Here is a 23439-nt window from a genome sequence, read left to right as displayed (position 1 = left end):
TAGCTGTGAATCGAGGCTATAAATAAAGATTTACAGACCTATTTAAAGGACTTTACAATTTTCATACTATCTTTAAGTATGCTATTCTCTTTCCTTCAGTTTCAAAATCTAGCACCAAAAATAAGAGGAAAAAACTATTTCTTAAATGGAGAATTCTAGAAGCTATACTGCTGCTGGGAAAAACTGGAGTCTATGAGACCTTTTAAAGGACCAATAAAAATAAATGTTGCAGTACATATGCTTTCAAGACCTCTCAAGCCTCTTCAGAAGAGGCCCATGAGGTCTCTAAAGAGTTTGTCCTAAAAGAGCAAACTTCCTATATATGTATGGGGGATACACTCCTGACAAGCTCTCCCTCCCCTGTTTACAAACACAGGTCTATGTGGTGAAAATTGCTTGCCGTTGTCCTCCAACCTTTTGTAAATTCTGTTTCTGAAGGAGGAATTAATCCTATTTGTTTGACCCTTCTAATAAGTACCATACACGAGTGTTCGGTACTTTTATATTTAGTAAAGTCACACTGCAGTTACTTTGCAGTTCACTTGTCACTTTGTGTTGCTGCTTCATTGCTATTTTTCACCCTATGGCCTCAATTTTGAAAAAAAAAAAAAGTATTTCAGTTAACTTTTCCACTGACAAAAAAAACCCAGAAAGTGTATCCCTATTATTTAATAAAATCTGCACATATTTGTAGACAACCTCAGAGACAAACAGTGCTTTTCAGGAAATGCTTAATTATATGTTTTACAGAAAAGGTTATTCCCCAATAAGCAAATATTTATTGAACACATTATAATTGTGCAATAAATAGCTTTCTTTGTGATTTTTATTAGTTCTTTTTTATTTTCAAGAGGTTTCATTGTCTATAGTTTGTAGTTACATATTCAAAAATCAAAATGATGATAGGTTACATTTGAGGAAAGCCAAAAGTTACAGGATCTAGTCATGGCACGAATGTGCAGAATGTGATTCTTTTATCTGTTCATTAGCCACCCAAAGAGAGAAGTCTGGCTGCTGCTGCCTCTCATCACTTGTGAATCTTGCAGAAACTACATGCAACATACATGTTTGCAGTTATACAAGAAACTAATAGCATCATTCATCAAAATGCGTTATCACCTGCAATAGCAGTATAACGCATACAATAGTAATACTATTGCATTGAAAATGAGGGGCAATATCGCACATTTTTAATGCCAGAAATAACTAGGGATGTGAATTGTTTTTTGATGATTTAAAATATCGTCCGATATATTTTAAATCGTCAAAAATCGTTAGAGCCGCGATACAATAACAATTCCCCCGATTTATCGTTAAAAAATCGTAAATCGGGGGAAGGGGGAGGGGAAGGGGGAGGGCGGGAAAACCGGCACACTAAAACAACCCTAAAACCCACCCCGACCCTTTAAAATAAATCCCCACCCTCCCGAACCCCCCCCCCCAAATGCCTTAAATTACCTGGGGTCCAGAGGAAGGGTCCCGGTGTGATCTTTTACTCTCGGTCCTCCGTGCGTTGTAGAAATGGCGCCGTCGCCATTTTGTTTTTTTGTCCCCCGACGTCAGGAGCGTAGGAGATCGCTCCCGGACCCCCGCTGGACCCCCAGGGACGTTTGGCCAGCTTGGGGGGGCCTCCTGACCCCCACAAGACTTGCCAAAAGTCCAGCGGGGGTCCAGAACGATCTCCTACCACGAATCGTTTTTCCGTATGGAAAATGGCGCCTGCCATACGGCAACACAATTCGACTGCAGGAGGTCGTTCCGGACCCCCGCTGGACTTTTGTCAAGTCTTGGGGGGGTCAGAAGGCCCCCCCAAGCTGGCCAAAAGTCCCTGGGGGTCCAGCGGGGGTCCGGAACGACCTCCTGCAGTCGAATCGTTTTTCCGTACGGAAAAATGATTCGCGGTAGGAGATCGCTCCCGGACCCCCACTGGACTTTTGGCAAGTCTTGTGGGGGTCAGGAGGCCCCCCCAAGCTGGCCAAAAGTCCCTGGGGGTCCAGCGGGGGTCCGGGAGCGATCTCCTACGCTCCTGACGTCGGGGGACAAAAAAAAAAAATGGCGCCGGAGCTACCTTTGACCTGTCATATGACAGGTCAAAGGTAGCTCCGGCGCCATTTCTACAATGCACAGAGGTCCGAGAGTAAAAGATCACACCGGGACCCTTCCTCTGGACCCCAGGTAATTTAAGGCATTTTGGGGGGTTCGGGAGGGTGGGGGATTTATTTTAAAGGGTTGGGGTGGGTTTTAGGGTTGTTTTAGTGTGCCGGTTTTCCCGCCCTCCCCCCCCCCACTGAACCCCAGGTAATTTAAGGTATTTTGGGGGGGTTCGGGAGGGTGGGGGATTTATTTTAAAGGGTCGGGGTGGGTTTTAGGGATGTTTTAGTGTGCCGGTTTTCGATTTACACGATTTACATGATTTACACGATATTTAAAAAACCCAAACTGCGACTATCTGATTCCCTCCCCCTCCCAGCCGAAATCGATCGTTAAGACGATCGATCACACGATTCACATCTCTAGAAATAACTACAATATTTTTTCCTGGCGTTAAGCTGTGCGATATGCCCAAAAATGGCCCTAATGCAATTTGCGATAAAGATTGCAAATTGTATTTTGGCCATTTCTGGGCTGGGGGAGAGGGAGAAGGAGAGAGAAAGAGAGCCTCTGGGGAGGCCTTCACAGTATTCAACTATTTATATAACTATAGGAGGTGAGGTGTTGGTGGTAGTTTAGGGTTTAGGGGCCCATTTTACATGCATAGTGAGATGTATGAACAACACAGTACATCTCAGTGAAGATTTGACATCATTTGGAGTGAGGAAGGTCTCGCAAACATGAGATTTCTACAATGTTCTCTCGCCCTAGCTTGATGGACTCTATAACAAGGTACTATCAAGCTAGGGCGAGAGACACCAAATGACGTCAAATCTTTACCGCGGTGTACTGTGCTGTTCGTATGTCTCACTCTGCATGTCAAATTGGCCCCAAAAATCCTAAACCACCACCAACATCTCACCTCGAGTTATTAGCTGGCCCTCCTATAGTGATAAAAATAGTTGACTACTATGAAGGCCTTATAAAGAGGAATTCTCTCTCTCTCTCTTTTCCCTTTGCAAGAAAATCTTTAACACACCCCACAATACACTACCTATGCGAAGCACATGGTGTGGTGATTCTAAAATTATCATAAACATGTCCCTTTTTCTTATCACAGGCGTTATCCTTGTGAAATTATAGCATTTTGATGACTCTAGATGATAGATGGCAAAGCAAGCTGCCACATGGTATATAAAATGCTAGCATTAATCTCTGTCCATTTGCTTATGCACATAAATGCTATACTGTGGATAGGTTTGAAAGCTGGTCTTAATATTAATATGCTGGTATTAATATGCTGTGTTAGCATGTTATCACATTTTGATAAATAGGTCCCTTAACTGACTGTTTCAAGGTCTTTGGGAGGGCAATATTCAGCACCACTTAGCCAGATAAGTTAGGAGCCAGCAAAGTGGTGGCAGCTGTGGATGGCCCTGCTGAACATCCACCACTTAGATGGATAACTCATTATCTAACTAAACAGTTACAGGCCGATACACTAGCTTTACCCCTTATTCAGTAAGGGGTAATAGCGCGTCGAAAACATGCGTCCAACCCCCCCGAACCAAATAGCGCCCGCAACATGCAGATGCATGTTGATGGCCCTATTAGGTATTCCCGCGTGATTCAGTAAGTAAAATGTGCAGCCAAGCCGCACATTTTACTTTAAGAAATGAGTGCCTACCCAAAGGTAGGCGCTAATTTCTGCCGGCGCCGGGGAAGTGCACAGAAAAGCTTAATATCGCCATGATATTAAGTCGGAGGTCCCGAAATTTAAAAAAAGTAAAAAAAAAAAAAAAAGAAAAAAAAATTTGAAATAGGTCCGAAAACTGGACGCTCAATTTTGCCGGCGTCCGGTTTCCGAACCCTTGGCTGTCAGCGGGCTCGAGAACCGACGCCGGCAAAAATTGAACGTCGGCTGTCAAATCCGCTACCTGTCTGAAAAGAGGCGCTAGGGATGTGCTAGTGTCCCTAGCACCTCTTTTTACTGCCGGCCCTAATTTAAATAAATTACTGTTTTGCGTGCACAGGAGAGTGTCCTGTGCACACGCTGGGAGAGTGGGCGCTCGCCCGCTCTCCCGCGATTTTTACTGTATCGGCCCGTTAGTCAGCTATGTGGTGGGCGGGGCAAGGACATTCCAAGGAGGACCCCACTTTGTCAGATAAGTTATCTGGCTGTTATTCACAGTTACCTGAATTATTTATTCGGCTAAGTCTGGTTGACTCATAGGGATACCCTAAAATTAGCCAGATATAATTATCTGGCTAACTTTAAGGTAGCCAGATATATTCAGTGGCGCAGCTGCACCATTGAATATATTGGCTAAGTTAGCTGGTTAAGTTTATCCGGATAACTAGCTGAACCGCACAGCAACTCAAGATCTACCTTTGGATATTTAAAATATCCTGTGCAACCATTTGTGACTAGGCATAGTTTCTATTTCTTATTGTGCAAACATGCAAAGATGATGGATACAGTTCAATTCACACAAGACAGTTATTTTATTAGGACGTACCCAAAACCATACTCTGCCTTTTTGTCAAAACTACATTTGTTTTAAGTACAGCAATGTAGTACACTGTCTTACTTATTTTAATTAGTCATTGTATTATTTTGATAGAAAATTCTTCATTCTTACTGAAATTTTGTATCTGGCAGACCTTGAAAAGTAAGAAAGATGCTATTAACTCATGAAATGCTTAATTCTGCATTGTGAAGGCAAACTGCAGTCCTGAGGGCTGCAAGCAGGTCTGACTCTCAGGATAACTATTATGTGCATGTGACCCATAATCAGGAGTCATAGCAGGCAAATAAATCTCATGAATATCAAAGTTTATGTATCCTGAAAACCAGACCTGATGCAACACTGCAAAACCAGTGTTGGTCCTCACTCTAGTTAATCAATAAACTATTGTCCAAAATGTCAAATTAATTTTTAATGATGTGTTTGGATCACTTATGGCCAGATACTTTAAACGTTTATCTAGACACTAAAGGCTTTCTACAATGCCTATTTTCTTTTACTAATACCAGGTAGTCATAGGGCATGTTATAAATCTAATTTACAATGAAAATGTGAAGACTTACAAGATCACTGTAGGCATTTAGGAATGATTAAGGAATGTCAGCTACTCTGATAGCTTTTACGTAATTAGTGATTTAATGTAATTTAAATCATAATTAATTTCACTAGATTGCAATAATAATAATATGAAAAAAACAACATGAATAAAATCAAATGAACATTTGAACAAATACAGGGCCAAGAACTGTATATAAAATCAGAGCATAATCATAATACAGAAATATCCCAAAATTTTAAAAAATTCCTCGAGTAGGAAAATTCTAGTAAAATTCAAAAGTAATTGAATAGCTTTGTCCCAGGCTAACATTATATACTCAAAAATTAGAAATGTAGCACCAGCACCCCAGTTACATAATTTCATTGTGTAAATGTGTCTCATTCATATTCATTGTAGATAACCTGAGAAATTGAACAACCACTAGGCCCTCACAAACTGGATGGAGAACCACTGATCTAAGGGATGTCACCACTAACAAAGTATCCATTTGCGCCCACAATAAGTAAAGACACATTTCTCCTATGAAGTTTTGATTTGATTTTTATATTCCATTTTGCCACTTCAAAGCGAATTACATTCAAGTACTACAGGAATTTCCCTATCCCCAGAGGACTTAAAATCTATGTTTATACCGAAGCCATTGAAGGGTAAAGTGAGACTTGCTTGAGGCTTCAAGGAGCAACAGTAGGATGTGAACCTTGGTTTCATTGGTTTGTAGCCTGTTGCTTTAACCACTAGGTTGCTGCTCTTCCACTACCAATAATATAAGCATGTAGGAGTGGAGAAAGGAAGAGGAAGAAGAGAGTGAAAAAGAAAGGAAGACTACAGTTATATTTAAAATACTAGGAAGATTTTGATTTTTGTTTTTAGAATATGTATTTGTCTTCACGTATACAAGCTGAATTAATTAGATTATATAAAGGACTTGCAAACCTAACTTTAGGGTCTTAAATTCAAGGTGCCTATATTTAGGGAAATGTTCAGCCAAATACTATCTGGGTATGTAACTTAAGGGGTCATTCTCTAAAGGGATCGCACGCGAAAAGTCCCTTTTCGCGTGCAATACCTAAATCGGGGCAGGTTCCAGGCAGCATCGGCACTGGAAGAGGAGGAGTTGGGGCGGCACGGGGGCAGACACCTCGAAGACATCGCTAACGCGAAAGGTAAGGATCTTTATCGCCGCCAGTTTCGAGCCAAATAACTATACCTTTTATGGTGTAGTTATTTGGTGAGAAAGCTGGCAGCCAACACACGGCAGTGGTGCGATGGCTGCCAGCTTTCGCAAGCCCGCCCCCCGCTTCGCCCCCCGTTACCGCCAGATTCTCTAAGGTCTGCGACCTTAGAGAATCCAGGCCTTAGTCAGATATAACTTATTTGGCTAAATTACAAGGGATGGCCCGCGCCATTTTTAAAGATGGCACCAACCGCCATTGATCCTACCATGTGGCAGGGGCCGGCCAATGGCACAGATACCCTGTCACATGCTAAGGGCAAAGGGCCATCGGCGTCATTTTGTTTACTGGAAGCCGACAGCCCGAGAGCGGGAGAACGCTCCCAGGACCTCCACTGGACCACCAGGTACTTAAAAATTTGGGGGGGGTGGGGGTTGGAGGGGTCCGAGATACTAAAGAACTAATTTTAAAGGGTCGTGCTGTGTTTTTGGGTTACTTTTAAGTGCCCTTTCTTCCCACCCCCCATAACGATAAGAGAACCCACGAAAATAATCGTGGGGTTTCCTATCGCTCTCGGGGACCCCCTGATATCTGAAGAAATTGAAAATATCGTCTGATATTTTCAGTTGTCAGATAAACGATTCACATCCCTACTGCCCGCCCACATTTTATATGGCTAAAAAATAGCCAGATAAGTGACTTAACCGGCTATCTAGCGGCCGCTGAATATAACCTGATATTCAGCTTCTGCCAGATAGCCAGATAAGTCCTAGTTATCCATCTATTGAGTGCTGAATACGCTTTGTATATCAGGCTCTAGGAGGTAGATTTTAAAAGGTTGCGCGCAGGCGTATATGTGCACGCGCTACCTGACGTGCGCACATCTACGCCCGATTTTATAACATGTGTGCACAGGCACGCACATGTTATAAAATCCTGGGTCGGTGCGCACCTGCGCGCGCATGTTATAAAATTGGGCGTACATCCTGGTTGTAGCAGAACTCTGCTCAGGGCAGAAGGAAATCCCAATTGTCCTGCTGGTCATTACTATAGGCCCTGAGGAAGATCTTTAAACTGCGATTGATCTGCTCAGACTGATCATTGGGTTGTGAGTGGTAGGCCATTGTGAATTCCCCTAATCTTTCACCCCCCTAGCCCTACTCTAACCCCCCTCAAAAAATTTGTTTTATCTTTTGCGCCTGCCGGCCAATTGCTGGCACGCGATCTCTGACACAGCAGCATAAGAACATAAGAAATTGCCATGCTGGGTCAGACCAAGGGTCCATCAAGCCCAGCATCCTGTTTCCAAAAGAGGCCAAACCGGGCCTCAAGAACCTGACAATTACCCAAACACTAAGAAGATCCCATGCTACTGATGCAATTAATAGCAGTGGCTATTCCCTAAGTAAACTTGATTAATAGCCGTTAATGTACTTCTCCTCCAAGAACTTATCCAAACCTTTGTTGAACCCAGCTACACTAAGGGCCGGATTTTAAAAGCCCTGCGCGTGTAAATCCAGCTGGATTTACGCACGCAGGGCACTCGCGCGCCGGCACGCCTATTTTGCATAGGCCGCCGGCGCGCGCACGTCCCCGGGACGCGCGTAAGTTCCGGGGCTTCGTATAAGGGGCGGGGCGTGTCCAGGGTCAGGGGGCGGTTCGGGGTGGGACCGGGGGGCGTGGTGCCGGCCCGGGCGCATGGTCGAGGCCTCCAGACCAGCCCCCGGGTCGGGTGATGGCACGCCTGCAGTCCGCTGGCGCGCGAAGATTTACATCTTATTGTTCGTTGAGTGAATAAGAATTTTCTCCGATTAGTCTTAAATGTGCTACTTGCTAACTTCATGGAATGCCCCTTAGTCCTTCTATTATTTGAAAGTGTAAATAACCAATTCACGTACTCGTTCAAGACCTCTCATGATCTTAAAGACCTCTATCATATCTCCCCTCAGCCGTCTCTTCTCCAAGCTGAACAGCCCTAACCTCTTCAGCCTTTCCTCATAGGGGAGCTGTTCCATCCCCTTTATCATTTTGGTTGCCCTTCTCTGTACTTTCTCCATTGCAACTATATCTTTTTTGAGATGTGGCGACCAGAATTATACACAGTATTCAAGGTGCGATCTCACCATGGAGTGATATAGAGGCATTATGACATTTTCCGTTTTATTAACCATTCCCGTCCTAATAATTCCTAACATTCTGTTTGCTTTTTTGACTGCTGCAGCACACTGAGCAGACGATTTTAAAGTATTATCCACTATGATGCCTAGATCTTTTTCCTGGGTGGTAGCTCCTAATATGGAACCTAACATCGTGTAACTACAGCAAGGGTTATTTTTCCCTATATGCAACTGTTGCAACCGTCACTGCCCAACGGCTTCACTCCGCCTACCTTTCTTTTTCTGCGACTCCTCCTGCTCCCTCTGGACGTCTGGCTGCCGCGGTGTCTGCCCGCCATCCTCTCTGGTGTCCCTGGACTGGCTTGGGTGCTGCCTCCCGCCATGCTCCTCAGGTACCTTAGGGCGCATGCGCCACGCGGCCCTCATTCTTATTTCCTCTATGGCGCGAACCTCAGGGGCATCCCCCTGTGATGACATCACGCTGCCCGGCTATTTAAGCCTGTTGTTTATTGCTAGCCTTTGAGTTAGCAAGGGATTTCCTATGGATGGGATTCGCTCTCCATACCCAGCTATTCTGCCTCCAACTTCTATTTGGACTCTTTGCTGTTAACGAGGTGCCCGCTCCTCAGCGGCCTCTCTGCTTCTTTCAGGTTGCTATCAGGAACCGGTACTCGCTCCTCGAGGTCCCATGTTCCCTGACTTGCTGCCTGCGTCAATCTCCTCTTCTACTTGGAAGAATTCGCTACAGACACCATCTGTGAGTACTACTACCATCTACTCCTCAGAACTGTTTCCCTGGAACCAGGTACTCGCTCCTTGAAGGCCTGCCTCTGTTCCAGCACCAGTGCCATCTTCTACGGAGAACTGCTGCATGAGTACTTGCCAACGAGTCTCTGTGCCCAGAGATCTGGTACTCGCTCCTCGAGGGCCAGCTCTCTCTATCTTGGGACTTCTCCATACTGGGGACTCTGTGAATATCTCAGTGTACTCATTTTCTCAGTTCTTCTTCCTACAGCACTGCTACCGGAGAAGCCGCTGTTCCAGCACCCTGAGGAATACTAGCCCAGCTGAGCTCTATCTTCTACTCACTATCGCCATTTCTGGTGACTTCACAAACTGTCTAATAAAAGATATAAGCTGCGTTTGTATGTCCAGAGCTGAGCCTGACCTGTGGCCCCTCAAGGGACTTCCCCCCGTGGCCGTGGTCAGCTGCCACAGTGTCCAAGGGTCCACCCAAACCCTACAAAACATAACAGCAACACCTTGCACTTGTCCACATTAAATTTCATCTGCCCAATCTTCCAGTCTTGCAAGATCCTCCTGTAATGTATCACAATCCGCTTGTGATTTAACTGCTCTGAATAATTTTGTATCATCCGCAAATTTGATAACCTCACTCATCGTATTCCTTTCCAGATCATTTATATATATATTGAAAAGCACCGGTCCAAGTACAGATCCCTGAGGCACTCCACTGTTTACAGATCCCTGAGGCACTCCACTGTTTACCCTTTTCCACTGAGAAAATTGATCATTTAATCCTACTCTCTGGTTCCTGTCTTTTAACCAGTTTGTAATCCACGAAAGGACATCGCCTCCTATCCCATGACTTTTTAGTTTTCTTAGAAGCCTCTCATGAGGGACAGCAAATGGCCACTGTGCCAGGAGCTGCTGACCCCGCCCCCGGACTGCCCATGCCCCACCCCTCCCCACCCCTTTTTGCAAGCCCCGGGACTTTCATTAGTCCTGGGCCTTTACGCGCGTTGCCGGGCCTTTTTAAAATAGGCTTGGCGCGCGTAACCCTTTGAAAATCTGGCCCTAGGTGTTTAAATTTGGCTGAAAACTTTGCTTGATTTAGGTGCCTAAAATTTGGGACTAAAATGAACACAGCATTATTTCCAAATGAACTTCATTTTTTAATATATTTGGTATTGTTGTGCTGTCCTTTCATTTTTTCTCAGTTCTTGTATAGCCACAGATCTTGTGAATATTCCAAATAAGCATGTTTTTCTCTTCATTCACCTCATGATATTATTAGTATTCTTAGGTTTATTTTTCCAAATTTCTACAGTCTCCTGATTGAAGGAATTACTTAATTCATCATTTGTTTCCTTTTCTAACTCTGCCACTGATAGCAGATTTAAGGGTATGTTCGTATGTTTTTCTAGCTGCTAATAAGCCATATTACATATTAATGTGCTATTGCACATACCGTCGCTACACAAGCAGTTTTTTAGCTGAAAATTTTCATATGGTATTCAACATTCTGCAGCAACCCTAGTACATCTAAGTTGCTTGCAAAAACTTGATTCAATGGAACTTGCCACTTGCTATAACAAAACTTGTAAATTGGCAGTTTGAAACTTGCCCATCCTTTACCTGAGTAACAGTGCATGTATTGATCAAAACCCATACTTTTATCCAGGTAAGGAGTGGGCATCCCAGTGACACATTTAGGTCAGGGAAGAGAAATAGCATTTGTAAACTACATTTTGAAATCTGTGGATGGGAGTGATAACTTTGAAACAGCCACATGGTCACACATGAACCTGTGTATGCCGGCTCACACCAGTGGAAATGGCCATTTCATTTCATACACGGGTATATGTGCGCATGGTTTAAAATAGGCTATGCACGTATATGTATACACAATTTTATATAGACATGCACATGTGCACGCAAATGCCGCCCCTACCGCGTAAGTGGGGAGATTTTAGTAGACGCGTGCCAACACAATTACCAGTTTCCCCACTTCTTTCCCAGTTCACTCAGGTAAAGGCTAGGACTTCCTAACCCTCCCTAGTTAACTAGCCTACCATTTACCCTGTTAGCCCCAAGCCTTAAAACCCCACTAATCTCTTTAGTTTTTTTTGTTTTAGGACTTACACGCCATCCAAAGCAGAAGAAACGGTTCCCAGTAGGGGACCCCCGGCGCATGCTTGTGCACGTAAATACTTATGCGCAGAAAATCTAGGAATATCCATGCCATACCCAGACCATACCCACACCTTGCCCATTTTTTGCAAAAAATGTTTTGAGTGCGTACCGAGAGATACGTGTGTACTCGTGCGCTTTCTTAAATCCGTGCAGTGCTCAGCAGCCTGACTAGCACATGTAGGGCTTTTAAAATTTGCCTTATTGTTTTTAAGGGAAAACGTATCCATGGGGAAATAAGGTGTAAATCTCTGCAGGTGCACATTCCCTGGACAATTTTCAAAATGAAAGTATGCTCATACTTTCCCTTTGAAAGGTGATGAAAAGTCTGTGGATGAAAATACCTGACGACTTTGCATATATGTGGTCACTTATGAAAATTGCCCCATTTACATATTTATGTTGCTGTTTCATTTTTTACTCAAACTTCTATTTAAATAAATATATGCATAAATACAGGCAACCTTTGAATCAAAACTGTAATATGAGGCATAAAACTAGACCCCCACGTCCATAAATAATGTGAGTTTATTTAATTATAGGTTTTTATTTGGACATTAAGAGGGTCATTTTCTATCGGTATCACACGCGAAAAGGGACTTTTCGCGTGCGATAGCTTGATAGGGGTGGAGTCGGGACCGGAAGAGAAGGAGTCGGGGCGGCGTCGGGGTGGACACGGCGGTAACTTCGCAGGCGGCGATAAGGTGAGACCCGTTATCGTTGCCAGTAGCGCGCCCAATAGCACCACCTTTCACGATGGTGCTATTGGGTGCAAAAGCCGGCAGCGATAACACCGTGGTGGTGCGATTGCTGCCGGCTTTCGCAGGCCCGCACCCCACTTCGCCCCCCCCCCCCCATTACCGCGGAATTCAAAAAGCCCTGCGATATTAGAAAATCCAGACCTAATTTACTTGTAGTTGGTAAATTTGGAATTGCAGCAATGAAGTTTGATATCTAGAGAACAGGTATGTGGCACAGAGTCATGACAAGTTTCCCAACCCTGCCTGGCCAATGTGTCTCAACCTGCTTCATCAAGGTTCTATCTTTCTCCTGAGTGAGAAGGTAAATCAGTTTCCTTACTGAATCACACCTTTGATCTCTTTGCTAAAACTCTGGGCAAGATTCGAAATTAGGGCCAGTAGTCAATGATTTGATGCTGTTGCTTCCTATCCCCTGGGAATTGGTTTGAAATAACCTCAAGGGAGGAAAGCTTATTGGATGAGCAGGATCAGGGAAACAGTTTCTGAGCAATGCTAGGGTAAAATTGGGACTCTATCGAATGGCAAGTGAACAAGAGCACAATTGAAAAATAAAGTTTTAGAGGATAATTTTCAAAGGGACTTCTGGGGGCAAAACAGTGTTTTATGCATAGAAATGGCCTATTACAAAATTGCTTACCAGATATGTGGATAGACTTAAGTGTACATGTTATGTTCGCACATATGTTTACTGAGACTGAGCAGACTCATTCCTGGGTGCAGGTTAAGGAATGGTTTTCACTTATGTGCATACTTTTGCATTTTCAAAAGTATGAGCATAAAATTTCCCAAAAATTGATGATGGGGTAATTTTCAAAAGAGAAACTATGCTTATATGTGTATGCAAGTACTTTCCCTTTAAAATTGGTGTAACTTAAGCAAGTATTAGCTGTCTAATTTATGCAGCCTATTTCAAAATTACCCATGAATGAAAAGCTGTAGAAATGAAAGGTCAGCCAACAAGTTATTTTTCCTTTGCATAGTCTGACAAATTTGTGAGCAGATTTCAAGAAGCATTTCATCTCTATCACATTATTTCATCCAAAGAAAACACATAAAACTAGTAGTAAAAGCCCATTCAAGGACAGGGAAATACTGGGAAGTGTAGGAAGTGCATAAATGTGTTGTAGTAGATAGGGAATTGAACAGTTCATAGAGAGAGAGGGGCAGAGCTGGAGAATACAACCGGTGAGTATGGGGGGTGAAGCTCAGTTTTCATACATGGTAGTAGACAGTGGATTGGACAATACACAGAGAGACAGAAGGGTGGATCTGGAGACTACAGGGAGGGAGAGAAGCAGAGCTCAATTTTTATACAGAGAGAGGCAGAGCTGGATGGGGAAGGGAGGAGCTCGATTTGCATGCCAGTGATGCAGATGTGGGGCAACTTTCCTCTTTATTATAATTGGATTATAGGGTAGTAGTTTGTTTTGATGCTTGGTTTCTCTGAAATTACTAGTGTCTCATGAACATTCATCCCACTAATCTTTCTTTTTATACTTGCTATATCAAAGTATCATTTCTTCCCACCTATTTTGTTGGTTTTCTAATTTTGTTCTTCCTTTTTGAAACAGAACCAGGATCGCATTTGAGGTAAAGCTGCAAAAAACAAGTCGATCAACAGATTTCCGAGTCCCCCAATCAATATGCACTATGTTTAATGTAATGGTTGATGCCAAAGCTCAATCGACAAAACTTTGCAGCATGGAAATGGGCCAAGAGGTAAAAGTATAAATTATTTCTTAATAATGTTTACATAAAACAATGGGTTCTTATTTTCAAAAGAGTTTTTTTTTTCCCAATCACCATGACAACTTGACTATACAGTTCTTAACTGTGCTATTAGATGAAAATAGTACTTTTTCTTTGAAGTTCTGTAAAATAAAAAGCTATGCTTTTTCAAAGTGAATAACAAGTTACCGACTGAAGTATTAGTACTTCTGCAGTCTAAGGTGTGGTCCTTCAGTATATTTCTTTGGAAAGAGATTGTACTGATAATGCATTAAGAAGCCCATCAATTAGTGGCTATCAAATGTCAAGCACTGGCTTTGTCAACCGGCATATCTAATCCTATAAAAACCTATTTACTTGACAGATAGCCATGGAAAATAGGAAACACAGGCAACAAGACTGCATTCTTTATACCTTTATTTGGCTAAATGCCAGGCATGTTAATAGCAATTCAAGTTTATTGGCCAATCATAATTGGTAGTAAGAAGGGTCTACTATACTCTTGAAAGTGACAGCCTAATGTTAATGACCAGAGCCAAGCAAAGTGTGAACAGATGTCATGCAAGCTTCCCACTGTACTTTGTCTTTGCTTTTAGTCTTCGGTTACAATACTTTGTATTCTAGCGCGAGACCTACCCTGAACAGAAGTGGTCAATTGTGCCAGACTCTATGCCGAGACCACCAAATCCATTTCACTTGTTTTTCAGCCAGAGTTAATTCCATGCTCTTCAGCGCAACAATCTATTTCACTGAATTACTGTGTCATCTTTCCTTAACTTCTGAGTGCACGAGAGTCAGATTTCTAAATAATAATGTTAATGGGCAGATCATATTGGGGGTATGAACCTTTAAAAAAACAAGTAAGATAAAAAAAAAAAAAGATGTAATCAACTTCTAAAAATCATTGTAAATGAGATCCTTTCCAAAAATGTTAGTTGTTTAAAAGTCAGTATACATGTAATTCTGTGCTTCAAATACACTAAGGGGCCTGCTTTACTATTCTGTATCTATGGGGGGAAAAACTTAGTAAATCAGACCTTTACAGTGTAATTTTCTAAAGGATTTATGTGCTTAAAACTGGGTTTTACGTGCATAAATACATTTAGGGAGGTTAACTTTTAAACAAATACACATGCAGCATATATGCATGTATATGGCCACACATAGATCTACAATTGTATTTTATAACCCATATGTATGACATATACACATATAAAATACATATCTCTACCCTGCAAAATGTGCATGTATGTATGCTTATGCACAAATGCATGCAATGTATTTAAAGCAAGTTCTTCCAATGCAGTGAACATGCATGCTTTTCCTACCTATTTTAAAAATATATAGGCATATATTTTACATACGAAAATAAGCTAGGACTTACATAAAACCCAATTTACATGCCTAAGTCGACATTTTTTAAAACATGAACATGTAATAGAAATTAACCAGTTTACCAATTACTTAATGAGCTCACCCAGTCCTTCTCCAGATCATTGAGAACCTTTTGGTTCTTCTGCCTGAACTTCCCCAATTAACTCATACCTCACACCCAGCTAATAATACACAATAAACAAGTCTCATATCAATTGCTCCAGATAATTGGCAGGTGTAAAATTACGCCAGTAAGTTTTTTCAGATGTACATGCACAAGTGTCTTTTAAAATAGCAACTCATGCATGTAACTGTTTGCCCCACCCCAGACCATCCTTTTTTAATGTGCATATATGTGTGCGCAAAACATAAAGTAAGCACATACTTTTGACTTTTATAAAATCCCGATTACATGAGTACAGGCTTCATACTCTCATATATGCTAATTTTTATGCACGTAATTCTTTGAAAATTCACCTCTACATGCGTAAGTGGTCTTTTGAAAGACAATATATGCTATTGAGTTGCCAATAGGTTTTATGGGTCTGATTTAAAGAAACATTTATTTGAGTAAAACTAAGTTTTACACATGTAAATGCACTTTACCCGAGTATGTGGGCTTTTGAAAACCGCTACAATATATTAGAGATGTGAATCGTGTGCCCGATCGTTTTAATGATCAGGTTCGGATGGAGGGAGAAAAAAATCGGATTGTTAGAGATGTGAATTGGAATCGGTTCCGATTCCAATTCACTTCGTTAATTTTTTAGTGAGGCCTGAGCAGATAAAAAAAAAACCCCACCCCGACCCTTTACAAATGACCCCTTTGCTCTCCCACCCTCCCGAACCACCCCCCCCAAAATGTTAAATTACCTGGTGGTCCAGTGGGGGGGGCCGATGGCCCGATAAAAAAAAATACCCACCCCGACCCTTTACAAATTACCCCTTTCCTTCTTCCACCCTCCCGACCCCCCCCCCCAAAAACCTTTTACATGTACCTGGTGGTCTAGCGGGGGGTCCGGGAGCCATCCCTTCAATCATACCCTCGGTGCCGGACTGGTTTCAAAATGGCGCCGATCGCCTTTGCCCTCACTATGTCACAGGGAGCGACGGTTGCTCCCTGTGACATAGTGAGGGCAAAGGCAATCGACTGCCAGTATGGCGCCGATCGCCTTTGCCCTCACTTTGTCACAGGGAGCGACGGTCGCTCCCTGTGACATAGTGAGTAGGGATGTGAATCATTTTTGAATGATTAAAATTATCGTCACATAATTTTAAAATCGTCCTAAATCATTAGAGTGCACGATACAATACAAATGCCCCCGATTTATCGTCAGGGGCATTTGTATTGTATCGTTAAATAGGGCATGGGAATTATTTGGGGGAGGGCGGGAAAACCGGCACACCAAAACAACCCCTAAACCCACCCGACCCTTTAAAACCAATTCCTTACCCTCCCCCAGCCTCCCGAACTCCCCCAAAATGTTAAATTTCCTGGTGGTCCAGTGGGGGGGCGTCCCGGCGCGATCTCCCGCTCTCGGGCCATCGGCGCCATTTTGGCTGCCACTAATTAAAATGGCGCCGATGGCCTGATAAAAAAAAAAAACCCACCCAACCCTTTAAATCGACCCCCCTTAGCCTCCCCCACCCTACTGACCCTTTTTTTTTAGGGAGGCCCGCGCCGCTAAAAAAAAAAACCACCCGACCCCCCCCAAAACCTTTTAAAATTACCTGGTGGTCCAGGGGGGCCTCGGGGAGAGATTTCCCATTCCCAGCCATCAGCTGTTCTAAAAAAAAATGGCGCCGATGCCCCTTTGCCCTTACCATGTGACAGGGTATCCGTGCCATTGGCCGGCCCCTGTCACATGGTAGGAGCACTGGATGGCCGGCCATCTTTACTCATCAGCCCCTATTATAGAGTATAGTATAATTGGGGCTGATGAGTAAAGATGGCCGGCGCCATCTTTAAAGATGGTGCCGGCCATCCAGTGCTCCTACCATGTGACAGGGGCCGGCCAATGGCACGGATACCCTGTCACATGGTAAGGGCAAAGGGGCATCGGCGCCATTTTTTTTTAGAACAGCTGATGCCTGGGAATGGGAAATCTCTCCCTGAGGCCCCCCTGGATCTCTCCTCTCCCCGAGGCCCCCCTGGATCTCTCCCCGAGGCCCCCCTGGACCACCAGGTAATTTTAAAAGGTTTTGGGGGGGTCGGGAGGGTGGGGTCGATTTAAAGGTTCGGGTGGGTTGTTTTTTTTTAGTGGCGCGGGCCTCCCTAAAAAAAAAAATTAGCAATGTGAATTGGAATCGGAAACGATTCCAATTCACATATCTTAATGATCAGATTCCCCCCCCAGCCGAATCTGATCGTTCTGGCACACGATTCACATCTCTAATAGTGAGGGCAAAGGCAATGGGCGCCATTTTGAAACCAGTCCAGCACCAGCACCGGCACCGAGGGTATGATTGAAGGGATGGTTCCCGGACCCCCCGCTAGACCACCAGGTACATGTAAAAGGTTTTGGTGGGGGTCGGGAGGGTGGGAGAAGCAAAGGGGTAATTTATAAAGGGTCGGGGTGGGATTTTTTTATCGGGCCATCGGCGCCATTTTTATCAGTGGTAGCCAAAATGGTGCCGATGGCCCGAGAGTGAGAGATCGCGCCGGGCCCCCCCCCCCCCCCCCCCCCACTGGACCAACAGGTAATTTAACATTTTGGGGGGTTTCGGGAGGGTGGGGAGGGTAAAGGATTGGTTTTAAAGGGTCGGGGTGGGTTTAGGGGTTGTTTTGGTGTGCCGGTTTTCCCGCCCTCCCCCCAAATAATTCCCGTACTCGATTTAACAATTTTTCATGATAAATCGAGGGAATTCCTATTGTATCGAGTCCCTTACCGATTAATGACGATTTTAAAATTATCGGACGATAATTTAAATCGTTAAAAAACGATTCACATCCCTACAATATATGCCATTGAATTGTCCATAGGATTTACTCGGTTAAGTGCACTTTACTTGAGTAAATGCTTTTTAAAATCAGGCCCTTAGGAGGTAATTTTCAAAAGGATTTACACATGTAAATGTAACTACTATTGTAGCAATTTTCAAAAGCCTTTACTCAAATAAAGTGCACTTAACCGAGTAAATCCTATGGACAATTCAATGGCACACATTGTAGCAATTTTCAAAAGTCCATTTACTCAAGTAAAGTGCATTTGCATGTGTAAAATCCAATTTTAAGCATGTAAACGCTTTTTAAAATTAGGCCCTTAGAGGTAAATTTTAAAAGCCTTGCGCGCACAAAAATGGCCACATACGCCCATAAGTGGGCCGCGCAGGAGCTATGCAAATTTTAAATAGCCAGGAAGGGCGCGTGTACATTGATGTACGCGCACCCAGAAAAAGTAGGCGGAAAAGGGCGGGGCGTGGATGTTCCAGAGACGGTGCCCCTAATTTTCCTCAGCCAGCGGCATATGTTATGTGCACCACTTTGCTAACTCTCGGGCCGATACAGTAAAGTCTGCGGGAGAGCTGGCGAACACCCGCTCTCCCGGCACGCGCGATTCAGTATTTAAATTAGGTCCAGCGGTAGATCCGGGTAAAAGGAGGCGCTAGGGACACTAGCGCGTCCCTAGCGCCTCCTTTTTGACAGGAGCGGCGGCTGTCAGCGGGTTTGACAGCCGATGCTCCATTTTGCCGGCGTCTGTTCTCGAGCCCGCTGACAGCCACGGGCTCGGAAACCGGACTCCGGCAAAATGGAGCATCCGGTTTTCGGCCCGACAGCCGCGGGCCGAATTCAAATTTTTTTTTTTTTACTTTTTTTACTCTTCGGGACCTCCAACTTAATATCGCTATGATATTAAGTCAGAGTGTGCACAGAAAACCAGTTTTTACTGCTTTTCTGTGCACTTTCCCGGTGCCGGAAGAAATTAGCGCCAACCTTTGGGTAGGCGCTAATTTCTGAAAGTAAAATGTGCGGCTTGACTGCACATTTTACTTTCTGTATCCCGCGCGCATACCTAATAGGGCCGTCAACATGCGTATCCTACGCGCGTACCCCTTTGAAAACCTACCCCATACCCCCCCTGCGCGCGCCGAGCCTATTTTGCATAGGCTCGGCGGCGCTCGCAAGCCCCGGGGCTTGCATGGAGAGGCGTGGTGGGGCGTGGCAGGGGGTGTGGTGGTCGTGACGTGGCGTTTTGGGGGCGTGGCGCAGGTGACGCGACGTTTCGGGGGCAGCGCCGCGGGCGTGGTTTTGGCCTGGGGGCGTTCCAGGGGCATGGCCGCACCCTCCGGAACAGCCCCCAGGTCGGGTGATGACACGCCAGCAGCCCGCTGGCGCGCGCAGATTTACGTCTGCCTCCGGCAGGCGTAAATCCGGCAATAAAGGTAGAGGGGGGGTTTAGATAGGGCCGGGGGGGTGGGTTAGGTAGGGGAAGGGAGGGGAAAGGGAGGGGAGGGCGAAAGAAAGTTCCCTCCGAGGCCCCTCCGATTTCGGAGGGGCCTCGGAGGAAACGGGGGCAGGCTGCGCGGCTATGCGCGTATCTATTGAAATCCCGCATACTCTTGTTCGCGCCTGGTGCGCGAACAAAAGTACGCACTCGCACAAAATTATAAAATCTACCCCTATGCGTATAGTTTATAAAATAGCACGTATCTTTGGGCGTGGAGAGATACATACATTTATGGGCGCATGTGCGGCCCTTTTAAAATCTGTGCCTAAATAAGTGCATAAATGGGCTTTTGAAAATTGCTAAGATATATGCTACTTTTATGCACATAAATACTTTTGAAAATTACTACCATAGGGCCTTATTTTCCAAGGCTATCGCAGGCTTGTCCTAACCTGCGATAGCTTGCGAAGGTAGCGCACGCCTGCGCTACCTACATCGGGGCAGAGTCAGCCCCGGAAGAGGAGGAGTTGGGGCGTCACCGGGGCCAACTCTGCAACAACAACGCGGACAGCGAATAGGTAAGGGCCTTTTCACGTCCTATTTTGTGCCCAATAGCGCCACCTTTCACGGTGGCGCTATTGGGTGCGAAACCGGCAGCGATCTCACCGCGGTGGTGCGATCGCTGCCAGCTAGTGCAGGACCTCCCCCCCCCCGTGTCGACCCCCCGCCCCCCATTAGCGTGATTTTCTAAAGTATCTCAGGCCTGCGATACTTTAGAAAATGATGCCCATAGTCACCTATTACATAGGTAGGGGCTTTTTTTTTTTTCAGGGGGTACTTGCTGGGACTGAGTACTGGTACCTTTTCCTCTACCTGCTTGATTTGCCCTGTGGTCCCTCTAAAAAAAAAAAAAAAAAAAAAAAGGCATGCACCTGCATGTGAGCACCAGCACCTTTTTTTCCCAGAAAGATAACACTGTGCACAGGTACAAGTAGAGCTGACCTCTGTAAATCTGCTATATGCAAGAAAGTGAATTTTCAGCTTCCTGAAAGTATGCATGTATTTCCAAAATATGCACAAACCTGTCCACATAGAACAAAGGTGAGTAAGGAATTTCTTGGGGGTGTATTAGATATAACCATATACCTTCCATTTTCAAAGGGAATATGCATAGACGGCCTACCGTTAACACACCTAATTTTACACCCCCATTGTACTACTTGCACTTAAGCCATAGGTGGGCAATGATTTTTAGAGCATCTCTAATGAATATGCATGAGATAGATTTGCATACAATTGTGGGCAGTGTGTATATAAATATATAATTGTATGCAAATCTATTATGTGCATATTCATAAAGCTTATCCTGAAAACTCAACTAGTTAAGAACCGAAGTTGCCTTTCCCTGCTGTAAGGGTTCTTGAGCATCTTTTGGAAATATGAACTAAAAATCAAGATATTATTAATTATTGTTATTACTGCTTCACCTTAATGGACACATGCACATTTACCTGCATAAAACCTGATTTTCAAACTCAATCTACACAGGCACCTTTTGTTTAAAAATCACTGCTTTATGTGGGAAGTCAACCTCATACTTACTTTTGCAGCAAGATGCCTTCCTGAAATTTACCCCTAAATGACCTAAACCCATGGTTAGCACTACCCTCCAATGAAAACAAGAACAGCTAATTTGAATTAATGTATTTATCTACCAGTGCTTTTATTCCACTGATCCTAATTGATATACTCAGTGGATGATAATTACCATAGCATTAAAAAAAATTACCAAATATCATAATCATACATCAAATAAAAGTCTGTATCGAAAGCATTATTAAAAAGGAAACATTTTAAAAAAATAATGTTAAGAGTTAACATCAAGAAGTCTCCGTTTATGTTTTCTTTTTAAGAAATGTGTTGTAGAAATCGGCTAAGAGGCAGTGTAACATAAGATGCATGTGAAGTGGCTGTTGCTATGGTATGGTATTTATAAAGAGTGGCTGAACCGATAGACACATAAAAACTGCACATTACAGCACATAAGTTACTGTCTGACACTGCAGTACCTTGAGCATTTTTCTTAAGTTGTCTTTTTCATTTTAAGCAATATTTTTGCACCAAATTACCTAACTGATGACCTAACCACAGTCTAGGCTTCTGTATTTGGGTTCACACATTCAAGTCATTATCCAGGGGTGCCTTTTTTTCACAACAATGATTTGGCTGGTCAACTTTATTCTTATTTTTAAAACTAAAGTATCATTTTGCAGTTATATGCAGAAAGAAGGCTGTGTAAAGAGAAACTTGCATTTAAATATATAAGAAGCCAGATGGATCTTGTCTTGTAATATTTATCCCTTATAGGGTCATTCATCAAAATGCGTTAGGGCATTATCGTGAGCATTAGGACCCTAATGCCTGCGATAACGCCATAATGCGTTCTTTTTTGCATCTCATGATGCGTATGCAAATTTTGAAAATTTAGTCAAAGAGGAGGAGTTTGGGTGGGGTTTATGAAAATGGAGGGTGTTTAACATTGCGTGCGATAGCATAATGCACGTTTTAATGCTGGAAATAACTACACCTTTTTCTGGTGTTAAGCTGTGTGATATGTCGGAAACGAGATTTGCAATATTTATTGCAAATCCCATTTTGGGCAGGCGAGAGGAGGAGAGAGGAGAGGGAGTGGAGTTGAATAGAGGTAGAGGTAAAGAGAGAGAGAGAGAGAGTGAGCCTCTGGGGTGGCACACATATTAGTCATCTATTTATACCACTATAGGATGGTCAACTAATAACGCGAGGTGAGGTTTTGGAGGTGGCCTAGGGTTTTGGGGCCAGTTTTACATGCACAGTCAGACATACAAACAGCACAATACACATAAGTGAAGATTTGATGATATTTGGAATGAGGAAAGGTACACAAAGATGAGATTTCTACAATGTTCTCTCACCCTAGCTTGATAGCACCTAGGTAAGAGTTTATCAAGTTAGGGCAAGAGTATATTGTAGAAATCTCATCTTTGAATACCTTTTCTCATTCCAAATGACATCAGATATTCACTGATATGTATTGTGCTGTTCGTATGTCTGTGCATGTAAAACTGGCCCCAAAACCCTAGGTCATCACCAAAACCTCACCTCGAGTTATTAGTTGACCCTCCAAAGTGGTAAAAATAGTTGCCTTATATGAGAGCCTTATAAAGAATTTCTCTCATAAATTTAATGCATGTTGCAGTAAAATACCTATGCAATGCAGTAAAATAGCATACGTGTGTAACCCAGATTACCTTAATCATGCCCCCTTTTTTTTTTATCGCGGGCGCTATTCATGCTAAATTTATAGCAAAATGATAAATCTAGGCCATAGTTTAGTGAAGTTGTACAACCCTTTGTACTTAACCCTTACAGTTCAAAACGTATTAGATAAGTTTGGAGGAAAAGGGGGCGAAGAGGTTGAAAACCATTTCACAGAGAATTGCGGTCCAAAATGCCATTCTGTATTCTTTATTAACTTTAAGTACGAACAAGTCGAAGAAATTTACGAACTGCTGTTCAAAATCATGGGACATACAGATCATTTTAAACTCCAGGAGGTCCATGTTCAGCCGTGTGCTGTCCAATCGTAAATTTAGTGGGGCGTAAGTTAATGTGGACTTAATGGAAGCATTACTGGGGAAGGAGATGGATAGGTGTTTGAACTTATGCACATGCACTTTGTTTTTGCATTTTCAAATGTATGAGCATATAGGGCCAGATTTTCAAAGGGGTACGCACGTACCCCCCG

General features: G+C 43.6%; 1 protein-coding gene across 6 annotated transcripts in view; it reads left to right on the top strand.

The window, feature by feature from the left end:
• The window catches only part of CADPS (calcium dependent secretion activator), a 1086201-nt gene that overhangs the window by 903256 nt on the left and 159506 nt on the right, over positions 1-23439 (top strand). For all 6 annotated transcript variants that reach the window (XM_029601011.1, XM_029601008.1, XM_029601007.1 and 3 more), the window contains one exon: positions 13734-13881. In XM_029601011.1, coding sequence (XP_029456871.1) covers positions 13734-13881 — 148 coding nt within the window. The remainder of the gene's footprint in view (positions 1-13733; positions 13882-23439) is intronic.

This window comes from Rhinatrema bivittatum, chromosome 4 (assembly GCF_901001135.1).
Source record: "Rhinatrema bivittatum chromosome 4, aRhiBiv1.1, whole genome shotgun sequence".
Classification (NCBI taxonomy): Eukaryota; Metazoa; Chordata; class Amphibia; order Gymnophiona; family Rhinatrematidae; genus Rhinatrema; species Rhinatrema bivittatum.
This window is presented reverse-complemented; position numbering and strand designations above follow the sequence as displayed.